Genomic DNA, 19425 nt, shown 5'->3' with positions numbered 1-19425 from the left:
AGCCATGAGGTTCGAGACTGGAGAATGGAGCATAATGGAGAATCTCTAAAACGTGAAAACTTTGCCTCCTCTTCTCCGACAAATCTTTGAATACGCTGAATACTAGTGAAATATTAAAATGGTTTTAAAAAATCAACTGGTTTACAACCTTTTTTGTCCTGATGCGATAAATTATAAAAAATATTTTGAGTCATCTGAAATAGATAAGACTACTGCTGAAACGGTGTCTTCAATTGATTCCTCTAAAATTATTGATAATTTGACATTCATAGAAATAATATCGACGATAATTTGCTAGAGGAATTTAGGAGTCAAGAAAAATTTGCTTATTGGAAAGGTAATCAAGAGCATGCCAGTTTATTTTTGTTTTGGGCAAAAAATAAAAAATTGTCATCATCTCATCTTCTTCCTACGACTATAAGCAGTGTACAATTAAGCGATAATGAAGAACATCAGGATAACATACAAGTAATTCAATTAATTTTATAAAAATATTTTTTGAAAAATTTTATAACAAAATATATCATTATTTATTATTTATTTTACAGCTAATCAACGTTTTTTTTAACTAACGAAATTTTTGTTAAATGACTTTTATAATTATTATTTATAATAGTATAGAATATTTTTTACTGAGAGACTTCTATAAATAATTCAATTTTTGTAACATAATTTTGCAATTTTTTTTATTTAGATGGAAGAAAAAGAGTTAGAGGGTGAAGAGACAGAAGAAAATAATCATAAATTTATTTTAGACGCACAGCCATCTAAAGAAGTTATAATTTTTGCAGTAGATGATGATGGAAATTTAGTCTCTGTCGATGATAATAGAATGGATACTGATTATAACAGTCAGGATGAAGAACAAGCAATTTGCAAGTTCAGATTTTGTCTGAGATGAACTTGAAAAAACAGAAATTCTAAAAGTCCCAAGTTCATCTGACAATCCTGACCCCTCCAATAAAACATCATCACCTAGTGCAAAAACAGCATCTCCGAATGTTCCTTCTCCTTTTAAGCGACTTTGTTTTGGCCTTTGAAAGATAAAGATTGAAGAAACGAAAAGCTAAGGAAAAGGTACCGACAGTTTATACATCTGATTCGTGGTTAAAATATCATGACGACAAAGAAGCAAAGAAACGAAAATTAGAAGAAGAAAAAGAATTGAAAAAGCTGAAAGGTCCAAAAATAAAGCCATCAAGGAGGCAGAAAAATAATTAAAAAGAAAAACTTGAAGAAAAAAAGAAACAAAAAGCTCTCAAAATATAAAAAAGTCCAAGTAATTTAAATAATTAATTTTAATTTTTTTGTTTGTGTAATATGTTATAACAAGACTTGAACTATTTATACGTTAAATTTTAAAACAAACTGTATATTTTTAGAATAAATATTTAATTTTTATTATTTTATAATAATTTCAGTTTATTTAAAATTAGTAAGCACTTCATAACCTAATCATGATTAAATTTGAGGGTCAGAAATTTGCTACGGTCAGGGTCAGAAACTGCCACACGAAGAATTCTGAGGGTCAGAAACTGGAGCTCTTAATGTCAATTTTTAAAACGTCAATTTAAATATAAATTTAGTTCAAATAATTTTTTTATGCACATTACTTATTTTAAAAATCCTAAACTAATAGATAAAATTATAATTTTTCTTCTTATTAAGTTAAGTTTTATATTAATTATTATAGTTAACCCCACCACCGTCACTCTAAAAAGGTCAGAAACTGGGCCCCTTACCTTATACTGTGAATTCACAATTCATATTTTATAGGTCTAAAATACACTAATGCTTATAAGGGTACACACAGTACTTAACAGTAAGTGTGTGTGTGTGTGTTTTGTGTTTCCTCATTTTTTGTTCACGTTTTCGGGCGCACGTATCAACCGATTTAAATGGTTCAAAACATTCGATTCAAATTGATAGGGAGATGTGCTGATTAGTCTTTGGCAAAGACAGGCCCAGCCATTTCGAAGATATGGAGCCAAATGTGCAAAAAATGGCAACTTTTGAGGGAACTAAGCGTCCGATTTAAATGATTCAAAAAACTTTCTGCTTGTCTTAATAAAATAATTGATTTTGGAAAAAAAATTTCAACTTTTTTTCAATTTTTTATTTCAAAAATAATTTTTTTTTTGTATATAGAAAATAATTCAGATTTTATCTTTGACTGACTAAAGTTCTAATATACTTTGAACAAATAATTTCAACTTTGCAATTCAGTTAATATAATTCTTATAAATAATAAGTCCGGTGCACACGACGCCAGTTTTCATGCTGGACAGTTTTTGTTCGTTTGTTACCCTAGAAACGACATGATAAATCATAATTTACGATCTTGCCCGACATAATTTGCGATCTTGCCTGCCGAGCATTTCACGCATTCACAACGGCGATCTACTCATCATACTTTCTAAGTAAAACCATTGCCTTAGCAACGTCGGAATTTGATTTCATAACAACTTATGGCCTTGCAAATTCCTACCGTATTTTACGAATAGAGCATGTCCTATTCGGCGATAGATGAACTATCTTGTGGCCGATACCTTCAGTGTCCAATAGGAAAGCTGTATTTGCCACGTAAATATCATTGTGTACTTGATTCATGTACTTCGATTTTGGAAGCGTTTAGTTTTTATTTTGTAGATAGTGTATATATAGCGAACGCCGGTGTGAATAAATGATTAGTTTAGGAAACGCAGTTCAGTAATTTTAAAATATTCAAATTTCCGAAAAAATTCAAATATGCATTTTTTTCAAATTTTCGTAATTTTATCTGAAAATTGAAATAAAAATCAAATCGTTTTATTTCAAAAATTTCGAAATTTGCAAAAATACTCAAAATTAAAAAAAAAAAAACTAGTTGGTATTGGTATTTAGCCTTGAGGCAAGTTACCGATATGTGTAAATAATCAACTTAACCCATGATGGATAAATTAATTTATGAGTAGTAAAAAGTGGATTTATTACACATTACTGAAAATCGAACACGTCAACCCGGTCGGACTATTTTTAAAAGCAAATTTTCCAAAAACAAAAATTTTTATATTTGAGGCAGTTTTTTGTAGGACTTTAATGGTTTAGTATGTTCATTGAGATACATCGAATGGCTTTTAAATTTTTGAAATCGGTCTACCCGTTTTTGAGAAAACGTCGATTTACGGCAAAAAATCTGTTCACACACACACACATATACTTTTTCCAAATTTGGTCTCATTCGATTCAGAATTGCTTGAAACGAAACGTCGAGAAAACGTAAAATTAGCGAATTCGATTTTTTTATGAAAACATACAATTATCCTTCGGGAAGTTAAAAGTAAAATTTTCGAACCTTTTTAATATTTTTATATCTGTATTAATTATCCGATAAAAAATAAATAGAGCACGTCCTATTCGGCGACAGATTAACTATTTGGTGGCTAGTACTTCCAGTGTCCAAAAGGAAAGCTGTATTTTGCCACGTGATTCAACACATGTATTTGATTAGTGACCTTGGGGTTTGGCAAGTGTTCGGTGTTTATGTTGTGATTAGCCATTGTGTGCAGTGTAGAATACATCGAATTCTAATATTGTCCAGGGTATAGTATACAAATATTATCAGAATAAATTCCGACAAGTGGTCGAGAGATCAAATTGAATTACTAATTGATGCAGTACGTGAAGAAACTTGTCTGTACGCTACAGACTCGCCTGCATATTATAACAAGCATTTGAGAGGCCAAGCATTGGACAGAGTGGTAGAAAAAATGTTGAGAATACGGCCCACAGCGACTCGAGATGAATGCCAGAAGAAATTTAAAGCTTTGAGAACCCAATACAACTTCGAGAACAATAAGATAAGAGCATCAATGAGAAGCGGGCTTGGGACCGAAAATGTAAGTTTTTCCCTTTTTTTTAAATTCAATAATTACCTTTAATAAAATATCCAGCATCTGACTAATGCACCTTATATACCTCATAGGTCTATAAACCCTTTTGTGGTACTTTTCGAAACTATCGTTCTTGGAAAGTTTTCTCACACCGAGAATAAGTAGAAGCTCCATTGAAACACCTCAGACGCAGGAAACACCTCAGACGCAGGAAACTCCTCAGACGTAGAAAAAAACCTCAGACGCAGGAGTACCTTGAATGTAATGTAGTGGCAGGTGTGGAGGATGACTGTGCCATATTTGAGGAACCTGCAGCATCAGCATCAACTTTTGAGTTTTTTTTCATCTGCTCCTTCTACTTTTGCTGGATATACCAACGAACCACCAATGGGCCAAAGAAAAATAGAAAGGACTCATCAAACGATGATATTTTTACTAGTGCTATAAACAGACTGGCGGAATCGATGGAAAAGCGACACGAAACACCTAAAGATACACCAGAAGGGTCTGTGGACCAAGTTTTTTCTTCAATGGCATCGCTTGTGAAACAAAATAAAAATGAAAAGCGAAGGGCAATGACACTCAGTAAGGATTCACAAATTGTATTTGAAGCATACACACAAGACTTTGAATGATCTTAATATAGTTCTTAATTATAATTTATGAATAAAAATGAATATGAATATAAAGTATTTCATTTTCATCACTCATTAAAACACTATTGAAAATTAATATAGCAATAATAACATTATTATTAATAACATAGTTATTAATACAATTCTATCATTTATATAAACATTTGCCTTCACAGAATTTATTAATTAATGCCCTCTTTCAATAGCAGAATATTGGAAGGGAACATTCCTACTGTATTAAAATAATCGCAGAATTTGTCACGGATTTCTAAAGTATTATCGCTGCATTAGACCTCTGCTCTAAGTTTTGCTGAGATGTGGGTAGCTGTGGTTCTAAATGGTTCATAACACAATCATTAACTCTCACATACCACTGATGAGCATTAGCTTTTGATAACACATAATTGTGCAATAATATGCACGTGTATGTTATAGTCTCAACTTTTTTGACATCTAGGGGTATAGTGGTTTGCAATATTCTCCATCTATTGACAAGAATACCAAAAGCATTTTCAACTACTCTACGAGCTCGGCTCAATCTATAGTTGTAAATTCTTTTCTCCATTGTGAGACCTCGATTCGGATATAGTTTCAATAAATTTCTTTTTAAGCTGAAGGCATCATCACTTACAATCACATAAGGGATTTTAATGTTATAGGATTCTAACTCGCAAGGAGAAGGCAAATTGAGAGAATTGTTATCCATTTTTATGCCTAATAGGCTTGTATGAAAGACGGTTGAATCATGCATACGGCCGTTTCTTCTCATCACACTTATCGTGATGGACGAAATCTAATATGCTTTCCATCCAATGCCCCTATAAAATGAGGAAAATTGCATGTTGTCTCAAATTTGTGGGCAACGCTTCCCATCCTTGTGCTGAAGGTGGAAATTTATAAAGTTATCTTGAAGAACGGTTATGATTGCTTCGAGAGTTGTTCTCATCACGATTTGGGAACGTGGTATTAGGTGCAATACGAGTTGAATAATTAATGTCTCTAATGAATTTCCTGTTGCAATACGAATTGTAATACAAATGTCTCTCGGTGATATAGCTTTGCCATAACTGTATCCTCTTTCTTTATATATGGTGTTACTATTTCCAACAAATCATTCCAAACCATTTTCCATTCGCGTGTAATTTGAGAAACTGGCCGGATCTTCTGCACTAAAAACATTAAATATAACAATAACATTACGTTTTATCAACTTTCACTAATTAAAATTGACTTACTCTAGTTCATAAAAACCATATTTAAGGAAGTCGTTTGCTGGTCACGCCGCAAAACCAAGAACGACTCCATAGCCGTTTACGTCTTTCCTTTTCTTCCTTTTTTTTTTAATTATTAAAGAACTGACAAGAACTGCAGTCCTTTCGACACGATCGTTGTCAGACTTTTTGACATTTGAGGTTATAGCGCATGCAATAATTTAGACATATGTTACAGCATGAAATTCAGGCGCTAAATTCTTGCACGCCAGAATTTAAATTACAGACAGAAATTATATTTCTAGAAATACTAGAAATACGCCAGATTTCATTCCGGACAGTTTGTTACCCTAGCAACGACATAATAAATCATAATTTACGATCTTGCTCGACATAATTTGCGATCTTGCCTGCCAGATTTCACGCTTAACACGTTCACGCCGGGGTCGATTTTCGTTTGTTTTGTTATGAGGCGGCGCTGAAATGAACATTACGCTTCATCTGGCGGCGCGTGATTATTGCTTATTCAGACCTGCATACGCCTTGTTTGTTGCTCTGCAGTACAGTGAGATCTTATTGTGCAAGTTTTGTAACTCGTGCCGTTTTTTCATTCTGACCACAAATTTCCGACAGTAAATATAATTAGAAAGGTATTAGAATGTTTTTTTATTTTTACCTTTATAAAAAATGGATAACATGGATATGGAAATAAGTGATTCGGATGAATCTATAATTAGAAGCAAAAAAAGAAAAGTGGCAAGATTACGAATAGTTTCTTCCTCTTCAGACGAGGATTTTGTTAATTTTATCAATGAAGAGAACGAGTGTTCCACGGAGGAAGAATATTTGATTTCTAAATCAGAGAACGAGGATCACGATGAAGAATGGCAGGAAGTAAAAAAAAGAACCGTATTAATAAATGAGTATTCGAAAGAAGGTGAATTTTTACATAAAAATATTGACTGTAATGACCCTTTTGCCTTATACAAACTATTCTTCACGGATTACATACTAGAGACTATAGTTGATGAAACAAATAAATATGCTACTCAAAGTATAAATAATTCTTCATCTAGCAGTAGAATACACCAGCAGGGCTGGCAGTCTATTACAAGAGATGAAATGAATACTTTTTTTGGCACATTGCTTATTATGGGTATTGTGCAATTGCCAGAAATTAGATTGTATTGGTCAAACAACGATATGTATGCGAACACACGCATAAAAAGGCAATGACACGTGACCGTTTTCTATCTATTCTTAAGTTTTTACATTTTTCGGACGATACCACAGCCAGCCTGAAGATCGGTTGCATAAAATTCGAAATATTATTGAATTGTAGATAATTTCAAGAGTTCTATAAAACCAGGCAAAAATATTGTTATCGATGAAAGTATGGTCCCCTGGAGAGGACGTCTAGGCTTTCGCCAATACATCCCAGGCAAGCGACATAAGTATGGCGTAAAAGCATACAAATTGTGTTTACCTGAAGGCTACACTTATAATTTCGAAATTTATGCTGGGAAAAATGGACAGATCATTGAAAAATCACATCCCCATGACGTAGTAATGAGATTATTAATTGGCTTATTATTTGAGGGCCGCACACTATTTATTGATAATTATTATACAAGTGTCCCTTTGGTGAAGAGCTTTTAGAGAAAAATACATTTTTTTGGTATACTGTAAAAATAAACAGAAAAGTCTACCACCACCAAACAAAAACAAAACAAAAACGTGGTGAAATGATAAGCTTTGAAAATCGTAGTGGTGTAAAATTTTTGAAATGGACGGACAAAAGACCAGTTTGCATGTTAACTACCTCAAAGAATCACCAGTGTAATTTGTGCAAGGAATAAATGACCGAGTAAAGCCCGATGCTGTGTTTGACTACAATATTGCAAAAACGGTGTCGATTTATCAGATCAACTATCGGCGTACTACAGTTGTTTACGAAAAACCATTAAGTGGTACCGAAAAATAATAATACAATTAATATTAGTTCAGTCATTTAGTATTTTTACCTTAACAGTTTACAGTTTCCGGTAGTTTTGAAAATTGGTGATTTTATAGATTTTGATGTGATCTTTACGAATTTCAACTTTGCCACCACCTCGAATTTTTGCCGCTGCCGCCGCTATATTGGAAAAATTGCGTCAAAAATCAGTTTTTCAACAACGATATCTCCTTTCTGACTCATGTTACATTAAAATAACTATATACAAAATTAAACTAGACAAAATTTTCTATAATTTATTCAATAACGTTTCTTTCTGTAACATTAATAGTTTTAGCGTACGTGCGCCGCAAAGTTTCTGCTGCTCGCGCCACCATCGGATATTTGGCCGCTCTTTGCACTTGAACTCATTCTCTCTAATAAATATATAATTTCAATAATGAATTAAGCTTTTCTGCTCAGGTCTGGCCTAGAAATAACATAAATTAATCATTTTGTTTTTCATTTTTTATTTTTGCTGATGATTGAACATTTTAAATCATACAATTTAATGCATTTTTTTCTTTTTTTTGGCGTTATTTATTTAAATTTGGGATTATTAAGCTATGAAATATTGAATGAACTCAAATTGGAACTGTATATAGGAATAATCTTTGGCGATAATCGTTCTAATAACTCGATTGCAACGGATAGATTACTGCGTATTGTATATAAGATTATATTATTTTCTAATAACAACACACAACGCCAATTATCTGTATTTCTACATCTACACATGTATAATATGTTCAGAATAGGGTTTATACAAAACCGACATTTCAGAAAACTGGTTTTCGAATTTTAATTTTACTAAAAAAAACGGTTTTAACCGGTTTTCGAATTTTATATAGAAAATAAATTTTTGCTCGTACATTCTGTAATTTATCCGCAAATTTAGTGTAATTTAGAGCAGTATTTGACTGAATTTATTTATTGTTCAATTTTATAGATAGTAAAACAAATTCATTTTAATTTTAATTAGTAGAACTAAAAAATTATAGTTTATCTTGATTAAATAAATTTGAAAATAATTATTCGTATTTATCATTTTCACATATAAGAATGAAAATATTTTTATGGTAGTGAAAGGAAAGTTTTTGAATAAATAAAAATAATAAATTTATAAATAAAAAAAATCATTAAATTAAAAAAAATAAATAAAATTTAGATACATTTTGATACATACTTTTTAATATCAATTTTAGTTTTAAAAATGATTAAGCTAAACTCGGGTATTGTCTGTTCCGAGTAATTTTAATTAACTAATTTTAAACATTCTAATTGTTTTTTTTTTTTTGTTTAATAAAATACGATTTCAAAAAACTGAGAATATTTATCGAATTTCTACATAGACGTGTCCTTTGTTTACGAATCAAAATTTCCTGGAATAGAAAATACTCTCATACTTGCGACCAAATTATGCTTAATTGTTTTTAAAGTCTGATATGATAATTCAAAATTTTTTGTTCTTTAATTTGTAGCTTCTAAGGTTTAAAACTCTTATTTTTTTTTAAGTTAGAGTAGAGGAAGTTACTTCTTCAAGAAGAAGTCACACTGATTTAAATTAATATATATACTGGTATAAAAATCTAATTAATATATACTATTTCTGGGAATCATTGCAGACTGATAAGATATCAAATGCTATAGAAATGATATGATTTCAAGAATCAAAATGCTTTCATCTATCTTTCTATAAAATATTGTTATCGATGATCAGTATGTCCCCTTTTACAGGAAAGGACGTCTAGGCTTCGCCAATACAAAATTCCCAGAAGCAAAGCGACATAAGTATGGCGTAAAAGCATACAAATTTTGTTTTACCTAAGGCTTACACTATAATTTCGAATTATTGCTGGGAAAAATGGGACAGATCATTGAAAATCACATCCCCATGACGTAGTAATGAGATTATTAATTGGCTTATATTTGAGGGCCGCACACTATTTATTGATATTGTTCAATCATCAGCAAAAATAAAAATGAAAAACAAAAATGATTAATTTATGTTATTTCTAGGCCAGACCTGAGCAGAAAAGCTTAATTCATTATTGAAATTATATATTTATTAGAGAGAATGCGTTCAAGTGCAAAGAGCGGCCAAATATCCGATGGTGGCGCGAGCAGCAGAAACTTTGCGGCGCACGTACGCTAAAACTATTGATGTTACAGAAAAAAACGTTATTGAATAAATTATAGAAAATTTTGTCTAGTTTAATTTTGTATATAGTTATTTTAATGTAACATGAGTCAGAAAGGAGATATCGTTGAAAAACTGATTTTTGACGCAATTTTTCCAATATAGCGGCGGCAGCGGCAAAAATTCGAGGTGGCAAAGTTGAAATTCGTAAAGATCACATCAAAATCTATAAAATCACCAATTTTCAAAACTTTCGAAAAACTCTTTAGGCAACAGCATTTTTTTGCACCAAATGACTGGGCTATATTGGAACTTTCGTGAATGATTTCATAAAGATGGGGCATATATGATATATTAAGATTTAGGGAAATTATTATCGATAATCTTTGTCCAATGAACAAATATGCCGTCATTACCGTACCGTCACATAAACACGTTTTTCAATCATATAAAGGATCGGCAAGAGACACCCGTAAACGCTGCAAGGAATGCTATAAAAATATGTCTAATAAAAAGGGCAGAGCTTATGCAACGAACAATACTAAAAGGTTAAGACGTATTGTGGACTTTGTGAGGGACAGCCAGCACTTTGCTTGGAATGTTTTAACAAATTACACAAAAAACAATAAATAATGCAGTTATAAATAAAACAATATTAGATTTTATGTTATTTTAACCGTATTTGAATTTTTTGTATAATACTGTATTATTATTTTGTTATTGTTGAACAAACTTATAGTTCTGATACATTTTTGATTATAATTATTATTAAAAATAAATGTTTTTAATGACAGTTTAGTCTGGGCCACCGGTGACCCCGCCGCCCGATGAGACAGTTTAGTGTGGGTCACCGTGACCGCGCCGGCGCGAACGTGTTAAGATCTCTATTCACAACGGCGGTATACTCATCATAATTTCTAAGTAAAACCGTTGCCTTAGCAACGTCGGAATTTGATTTCATAACAACTTCTGTCCTCTCAAATCCCTGCCGTATTTTACGAATAGAGCATGTCCGGCGATAGATGAACTATCTTGTGGCCGATACCTTCAGTGTCCAATAGGAAAGCTGTATTTTGTCACCTAAATATCAATGCGTACTTGATTCATGTACTTCAATTTTGGAAGTCTGTTTTTATTTGTAAATAGCTATGTGTATATATAGCGGCGTGAATAAATGATTAGTTTAGTAAACGCAGTTCAGTAATTTTAAAATATTGAAATTTTCGATAAAATTTAAATATGCATTTTTTTCAAATTTTCGTAATTTTATCTGAAATATCAAAAAATTTCAAAATTTCCAAAAAAATAAAAAAACTAGTGGGGTGTATGGCATCGTGCCTTAAGGCAAATTGCTAGAACTTCCCGTACTGTACTGAAATGTTCGAGAAATATTGAATATTTTCAAATAGATTATTATAAATATTGTAACATTGTCTATACACTTATTAATGATTTGGAAACAAAGCTTTCATTAGTCGCTTTTTGATTCCATTTCGCTTTCAATACGCCCGCCTTTGGCACGCACTGCACGCAGGCCAGGCACGACCCTGTTCGTATCACGTGTGAACTAGTTGGGGCTGTCAGTGCGTGCTTTTACATGTGTTTTTAGATGTTTTTAAAGAAGAAAGAAAAGTTAATGAAGAAATATTATTAATAAGTTACAGCAAGAAAGAGAAAGTTGAATAAGTAATAGGTTGAATAGGTAAGTATGATAAAATAAATGAAGAAATACCGTAAACATTTATAAGGTAAGTTGCGTAAAAGTTATGGAATTATTAGGAATAGTCCTAATAAATAAATTATAATAATGATAAAAATATTTTCAATAGATTAAGTAAATAATATTTTTGTTTACTATTTTTTATTATTTGGACATGGAGATTATTATAAAGGCAGGATTTGAGTCCATTACCCATCAAATAAAGTTCCAGCCGGAAACAATGACCAAAGGTAAAAAACTTGTTGATGCTAGACATGTGAGAGAAGTCGAGGAACATCGACAAAACTTTGGAAGTTTTTTAATAAAATCTCGAATTATTCGACAAACATCAGTCCATGCTATACCATATGCTACATTTGTAGACGTAATGCACCTTTAGATAATTCATTTCTTATATTTTATAATTATTTAATTATAATATTATAATTATTTATAATTATTATATTGTTTTATTTTAATTTTAGATAAACTCTGAACGTTATGTGACAAATGTAAACTGTGATTGTGTATATAATAAGAGTAGCAAGTGTAAACACGTTGCAGCGTTAATTTATTTTATTAACAGTGAACAGAGTATTTCGAAAACGAGTCACGAGCAGCAATGAGGTAAGCCGGGCGCTCATAAATTTCTTAATTAGCAACTCCAAACAGCAGAAGATTGAAGAAGAAATGGCCGAGGGATTTGATCTAAGCAGGATATTACTAGATGAAGTGACCGCTATTAAATATTTATAAATCTTTTATTGAGAGTGTGTGTGTGTAAACGTCTGTGCGTATGTATGTACGTATGTTAGTGTATATGATAATTTCATCACATTAGATCATAGAATATGTAGTTTTCCAGTAAATGGCCGAAGGACATGAGCCAATTAGTTGTTCTGTAATAGCATGATCATACGTGCTTTTAATAAAAATATGAATTCATTGTTCAATGTTGTTCAAAGTCCAAGATCTTTACATGAACGCGGAAGACGCCATTCCTAGAATTGACACGTACAATGCATAATATATAAAGAGTCAAAATTATTGTATTAACGAGTGATGTCTTAGCCAAAAGTCTAGCCATAATGTCTTAGAGTAGTCTTAGATAATCTAAGTGGAGATTATGTCTGTGAAGTAAAGCAATAAATACAGTGTAAAACATTACAAGTGGATTTTTATTGGAACCAGAAGTTTGTCTCTTCTAGCGAATACCTTATTGAAAGGACCCATTAGTCTGAAGAGAACGCTCATCAAACCAGTCGATTAAACATTATTCCTACTGCTCGACCCAAGGCATCAGGAAAGGTTGGACGGACATTATTACCATATCGCATAAAGAAGCTACTACAGTAACCAATATCCCGGACTGTGGATCTTACAACAAAAGGACCTCCAACCCATACCCGAACCATACTACCAACACCAATAAATCATTTCATAGTATACCACTTGCTGAAGTGATTACTATTATATAATTTCTTTTTCTGTTAACGTGCGTGTGAGTATGTTTGTGTGCATGTACGTATGCATGTTTGTGTATATGTTAAATTTATCAAAATAGCTCATAGGATACTTTGTATTCTGATTGCTGTTAATAAAGACATAGAAAAAAAAATTTGCTAAGCTTAATTATTCTAAAGGAGCATATTTCAAAATAATGCCGCCTAAATACACTCAATTACATAAGCCCCAAAATGTTTTAATTACTGAGTTAACAGACGATTCACCTTTAAAACAAATTATGGAAGCACAGTTGAAAAAAATAATGAACATACGGTAAGAAATGTGATTAACCCTCTGTTCTCACAAGTTGAAATGAATTTAGAGAAAGAAGATTGTGCTGCATGTGTAGAAAAGTTTTTAAATTTTTGCGAGAAACTTTCTATTTATCAAACTATTATTATTATTTTTGTGAAGAATGTTTATAAATCTTTTATTGAGAGAGTGTATGTGTAAACGTCTGTGCGTGTGTATATACGTATGTTAGTGTATATGATAATTTCATCACATTAGATCATAGAATATGTAGTTTTCCAGTAAATGGCCGAAGGACCTGAGCCAATTAGTATACCACTTGCTGAAGTGATTACTATTATATAATTTCTTTTTCTGTTAACGTGCGTGTGAGTATGTTTGTGTGCATGTACGTATGCATGTTTGTGTATATGTTAAATTTATCAAAATAGCTCATAGGATACTTTGTATTCTGATTGCTGTTAATAAAGAGATAGAAAAAAAAATTGCTAAGCTTAATTATTCTAAAGGAGCATATTTCAAAAAAAATGCCGCCTAAATACACTCAATTACATGAGCCCCAAAATGTTTTAATTACTGAGTTGACAGACGATTCACCTTTAAAACAAATTATGGAAGCACAGTTGAAAAAAATAATGAACATACGGTAAGAAATGCGATTAACCCTCTGTTCTCACAAGTTGAAATGAATTTAGAGAAAGAAGATTGTGCTGCATATGTAGAAAAGTTTTTAAATTTCTGCGAGAAACTTTCTATTTATCAAACTGAATATAATTTGGATCCGATTCTCTGGGAGTTTTTGTGAAGAAAGTTCAATTATCAGATAATAAAATAATTCAGCTGTCTTCTGAAACTGTTAGGCAGTCTTCCTGTAACAATTGGTTTCAAGCCAGGCGCTTAAGAATTTCTGCAAGTTGTAATGTACATAATATAAAAGTTCTAAGTAGGAAACCAGTCGAAGCAGCTCTACAAAATATGGTCTAAATGTGGAAACTTGTGCTAAAGAAAAATATAAACAAATTTACAAGTGTACTGTTAAATGGGTTGGTGTAATTGTTAGTAAATACCAGCCTTGGCTTTGTGCAAGTCTTGACAGAGTAGTCATTGATGACGGTTGCATTTCTAAAATTGTAGAATTTAAATGTCCTAGTTCTTGTGAAAAAAAACAGTTGTCAATTATGCTACTCAAGTTAGCAACGTTAAGTATTTGGAATTTGTCCATGATAACTTGGAGCTCAAAAAGTCTCACATTTATTATACCCAAGTTCAAGTACAAATGTACGTCACTGGTATGAGTATTGGTTATTTTTCAGCATCTTTTTAATGTCGTCGATACAATGAAGCAAGTGCTGTGGAATTTTATTCAGGATGTGATGAGTTTTTAACCGCTGCATAATTATTATATAATAAAATGTAATTAATCGATTTGACTTCCCCTTCCATGTCTTCGCACATAGCCAATAGCTAATCATGCCGGTGAACAATCTCGCGCTCGCTTGTCACGTACGCCGTTTCGCTTGTGTTTTCCATATGAGTTTTGTGAGATATTTCCGAGTAGTGAATGTTATTTTGAAAATAAATTATTAATCACAGTCAGTGTTACTTATTTGTGTTCGTGAAGTTGATTTCTTCCTTAGCATCCAATTCCGAGCGATCTGAGAAGTCCAGATTTCAAGCCGCCATCCGACTGGACCGGCTACCAAGCAGAGACCAACGAGTATTTTTAATATATATATTCAGTTATAGAAAATCCTCGGAATAGCTATTGAGTCAAATTCAATTAGCTTTTCCGAAGGGGTCTAACCAACCCACATCCATAACACAACTGTAACTCTAAAACCGCTTAGTAGATTTTAATAAAACTTATATAGCTTTTAGAATACATAATAAACTCTAATTTTTATTTTTTCATAAATTAAAATTTCATAAGACCAATTAACTGTTGATTTTTTCCCAAAAATCTAGATTTTTTTTTTGATTCCGCTCATTTTTTCGTATCTCTGAGTACCCCTAACCCCCTTAAGCAATTTATCTCCAAAGTTCGTTAAATGGCCAAGTGAAGAGAAAAAGTTTATGATTGCCGCAGGTTTTGCCAAAAATGATTTTCTAAATGTGAATGATGTAATTAATGGCTACCACATTCGAATAGATAAACCGACAGAAAATCCGAATTCATATGCAAACCAAAAAGGATTTCATTCAACTGATGTGCTGTAATGTTCTGTATCTACACACATCATTATGTATTTTACAATTTTCGAGTTTACAATTATATGTGTTACGGATGGGGGTTAGTTAAACCCCTTCGGAATAGCTAATTGAATTTGACTCAATAACTATTCCGAGGATTTGATATAATTGAATATATTAAGTAAAATATTTGACGTTCTCTACGTGCTCGGCGGTCCAGTCGTATGGCGGCTTCAAGTCTGGATTTCTCAGATCGCTATAAAGAATGGATACTGAGGTAGGAATTAACTATAGAAGCACAATAAGAAACACTGGATGAGATTAATAACATTTATTTACACCAATAACATCGAACACTCGGAAAATGAACTAAACTCATACGGAACACCAATGAAAATGGCCTACGTGACAAGCCAGACAGCGAGAGCTTCCTTGTTCACACGTCAGATCAACTATTACGTCCAAATCTTTGCGGATTGCCAGAGAAAAGGTGTTGTCTGATTATTACCAATATCAACTGGCGACATCTAAGAAGATTCTGGCGCGAACATATTCCCCAGTCTAAAAGGGATACCTTTTATAACCTTGCATTCTTTTGATATTGGCCACTCCAACCATTCTGTCGGCATCTAGAAATACTTCTACTCTCCTGAACACCCAATGGAGTAGGCAAATCCGACAAAGTCAATAAAGTTAAGGATCCTGGATCACCACTCAGCGAAGATATAAGTCTGGAGCTCCATCAGTAATACGTGAAAATACTAATTTATTGAAATGTTTTTTAAACACTTCGAAATTTGATAAAGAAATAAGGAATAAAAGTTTTTTTTTTCCAATCCTTCCAAAGGACCGAGTATATATAGAGTCGTTCCAAAAATCCTACACAAATAACCAATTAATATAGTAACTAAGTAAATATCTAACATATAGTTTAGGAAGTAGATCTTGGGAAACACCAATGGCTTCCTTTTGATCAGTAGGAATATGGAACCATTGTGCATTATGAAAGAGGTCGTGAATTTTTGATTTTATGTTGGCTACAAACGTTTTCCAACAAGTGATTAGTTCTACCAACCATTGTCGGACTATCATTGAATCATTAACATAATTGTAAATTACAGCTCCGCATGCTTGTTCGGAGCTATTCGTGAATCCAAGTACTAAAAATTTTCTGTGTTCCGAAGTTCCGGGATAATGTGGTACGTTGTAGTTACTTAACTTGGATTCGGAATATATGGCTAACCAAGAAGTCATAATAAATGATGGTAGCGCTTCATCCCAATCAATCTTCAATTTCGAAATTTTCTTTATTAAGATTTTTATCTTAACAACATTAGGAGTAACAAATCTCAAAGAATCCCAAAGAGGCGCAATTGCTGAAAGGATATGAGGTTTGGTCCAGTTTCTCCACATATGATTTATACCAAAAAGATAATTATCCGATAAAGGATTTAATTTTAATCTTAATTTCTTTGATAAATTTTCGGTTTTAAAATCGCTAAAGACATGTTTATATAAAATATGAGGATTTGGATTAAGCTCACGTATACTAGGATGCTTAGATTCCTTTTTCTTCAGTTCACAACTTCCACAAGAAACTGCAGTTTGCAAATCCCGGAAAATGGTTTTTGTATTTACCAAAGAATCAATACTTGTGGCCATATCATTGTCAGAAGAACGTGAAGATTGTGGGATGTCTTCTAGTTGTGTCATCTTATCTTTTTCTTCATACAGATCTGCGTTTGAACCAATGCAGGAATTAATCAAAGTGCTGGACATTTGAGATAAATCGTTTTCTAAAATTGTTTCGGCATGCTTTATTTTTGCATAAAGCATTTCTAACGCTCTCGCGAGGGTATATTCCGGAATATAGCTAGGATTTTCTGACTGTCTCAATATATTAATTTCATCGGAAAGGTGCATGCATTGCTTACGCGCATTCTCAAGAAGGCATAATTTTTTACGAAATTGGATCTTACTTGAAGAAGAGCTAATCTGCTGAGAAATGTCGTAGGTTTCTTGGATGCTTGAAAAATACATTTCCCTCTTAGCTATTAGTCGATCGATCTCCGCACCAACGTCAAGTTCAGGTGCCACCTTGGATTAATATTTCCTTAATATACTCAATAAATCCTAATCAAAATTAGGATCCGGCTCGAAGGACCAATGTTACGGATGGGGGTTAGTTAAACCCCTTCGGAATAGCTAATTGAACTTGACTCAATAACTATTCCGAGGATTTGATGTAATTGAATATATTAAGTAAAATATTTGACGTTCTCTACGTGCTCGGCGGTCCAGTCGTATGGCGGCTTCAAGTCTGGATTTCTCAGATCGCTATAAGGAATGGATACTGAGGTAGGAATTAACTATAGAAGCACAATAAGAAACACTGGATGAGATTAATAACATTTATTTACACCAATAACATCGAACACTCGGAAAATGAACTAAACTCATACGGAACACCAATGAAAATGGCCTACGTGACAAGCCAGACAGCGAGAGCTTCCTTGTTTCACACGTCAGATCAACTATTACGTCCAAATCTTTGCGGATTGCCAGAGAAAAGGTGTTGTCTGATTATTACCAATATCAACTGGCGACATCTAAGAAGATTCTGGCGCGAACAATATGTGTTTTACAAATTTACAGATTCAAGCAGTTTGTGATGACCAACAGAAAATTATAGATGTATGCATTGGATTTCCTGGTTCTGTTCATAATGCCAGAGTATTTCGAAAATCAAAATTGGGATCAAGTGAATAAAAAACTGTGGACCTTTCATTTTATTAAGCGATAATGGCCCCATACAGCATGAGACAATCCTGGGAGTATCCCGCTTGTCCGCTACACCGTTGCGATATCGCGCATATCCCACGGAACTTCCTAGCGTTGTTCGCATCGGGACTCCCAAATCGGGATAAGCAAGATGGTCCCATGGACCAACTTGCTTATCCGCAAGACGGGACAGTGCCTAAAGATGAATGTCCCCTCTCACTTTAGCGCGTTCTCTTTTTATCACACGTAGTTACCAACGCCATGTTGAATGCATAGCACATTCGGTTGTGATTTTTGTTATGAAGTTGTTGATCTTTTATTTGTTATAATATTTCAGTAATATATATATATATATATATATATATACAATATTATTATAATACTATACAATATTATAATATATAATCTGTTATTTTGAATTCTTAAACTAATAAGTTTTCATATTGACTGGAGTAAATAACCTAAAAAAAACTTATTATGGCTCGAAGAAAAGTTCTTAAAAGTGTTTTACTTATTTCAAAGAGACAATTGCGAAGGCGAATGAATAAAGAAGTAATGGCTATTACCGCTGCGTTTAGTACGTCGCCGAAAAAATCTGTGATGTTTAATATATGTCCACCAGAACAATCAATTATAAACAATAGTGATGATAATAACTTGGCACCATTAACTGCTTCTCCAGAAAAAAAGGAAGAACAAAAATCAGATTGTCTTGCAGATTTTCTTAAAAAATGGGCTGTGTTGTACCATGTTAAACATAATGCTCTATCAGCTCTCTTAAAGCAATTGAGAGAGCATGAATGCTATTCTGATTTACCTCAGGATAGTAGAACATTATTGAAGACTGTAAAATTAGCAGAAACTAGTATTGTATCACCTGGTGAATATATTCATTTTGGTTTGTTCAATGGAATCAAAGAAAGTTTGAATAAAAAATTGCCAGGAGATAATAACATAAACTTAGCAGTCGCAGTTGATGGTTTGCCTATATCGAGGTCATCTAGAACAGTGTTATGGCCGATATTAGGTTCTGTAATACCATCTAAGCAGGTATTTGTTATTGGTATATATTGTGGTTTAGAAAAACCTAAGAATGCGGATAATTATTTAAAAGACTTTATTGAAGAAGCAGTGGTTTTGTGC

At 32.7% G+C, this 19425-nt stretch overlaps 1 protein-coding gene across 1 annotated transcript; it reads left to right on the top strand.

Moving 5' to 3' along the window:
* The first annotated feature begins 6414 nt into the window (after positions 1-6414).
* Positions 6415-6954, top strand: LOC113376617. Its single transcript, XM_026616610.1, has one exon. It carries the CDS (start codon positions 6415-6417, stop codon positions 6952-6954), a length of 540 nt encoding a protein of 179 aa, XP_026472395.1.
* Positions 6955-19425: the final 12471 nt, after the last annotated feature.

This window comes from Ctenocephalides felis, unplaced genomic scaffold (assembly GCF_003426905.1).
Source record: "Ctenocephalides felis isolate EL2017-DRISC unplaced genomic scaffold, ASM342690v1 CF-g0.4_SCAFFOLD_00845, whole genome shotgun sequence".
In the NCBI taxonomy this organism is placed as follows: Eukaryota; Metazoa; Arthropoda; class Insecta; order Siphonaptera; family Pulicidae; genus Ctenocephalides; species Ctenocephalides felis.
The sequence above is the reverse complement of the archived record's forward strand: the minus strand, read 5'-3'. Positions and strand labels throughout refer to the sequence as shown.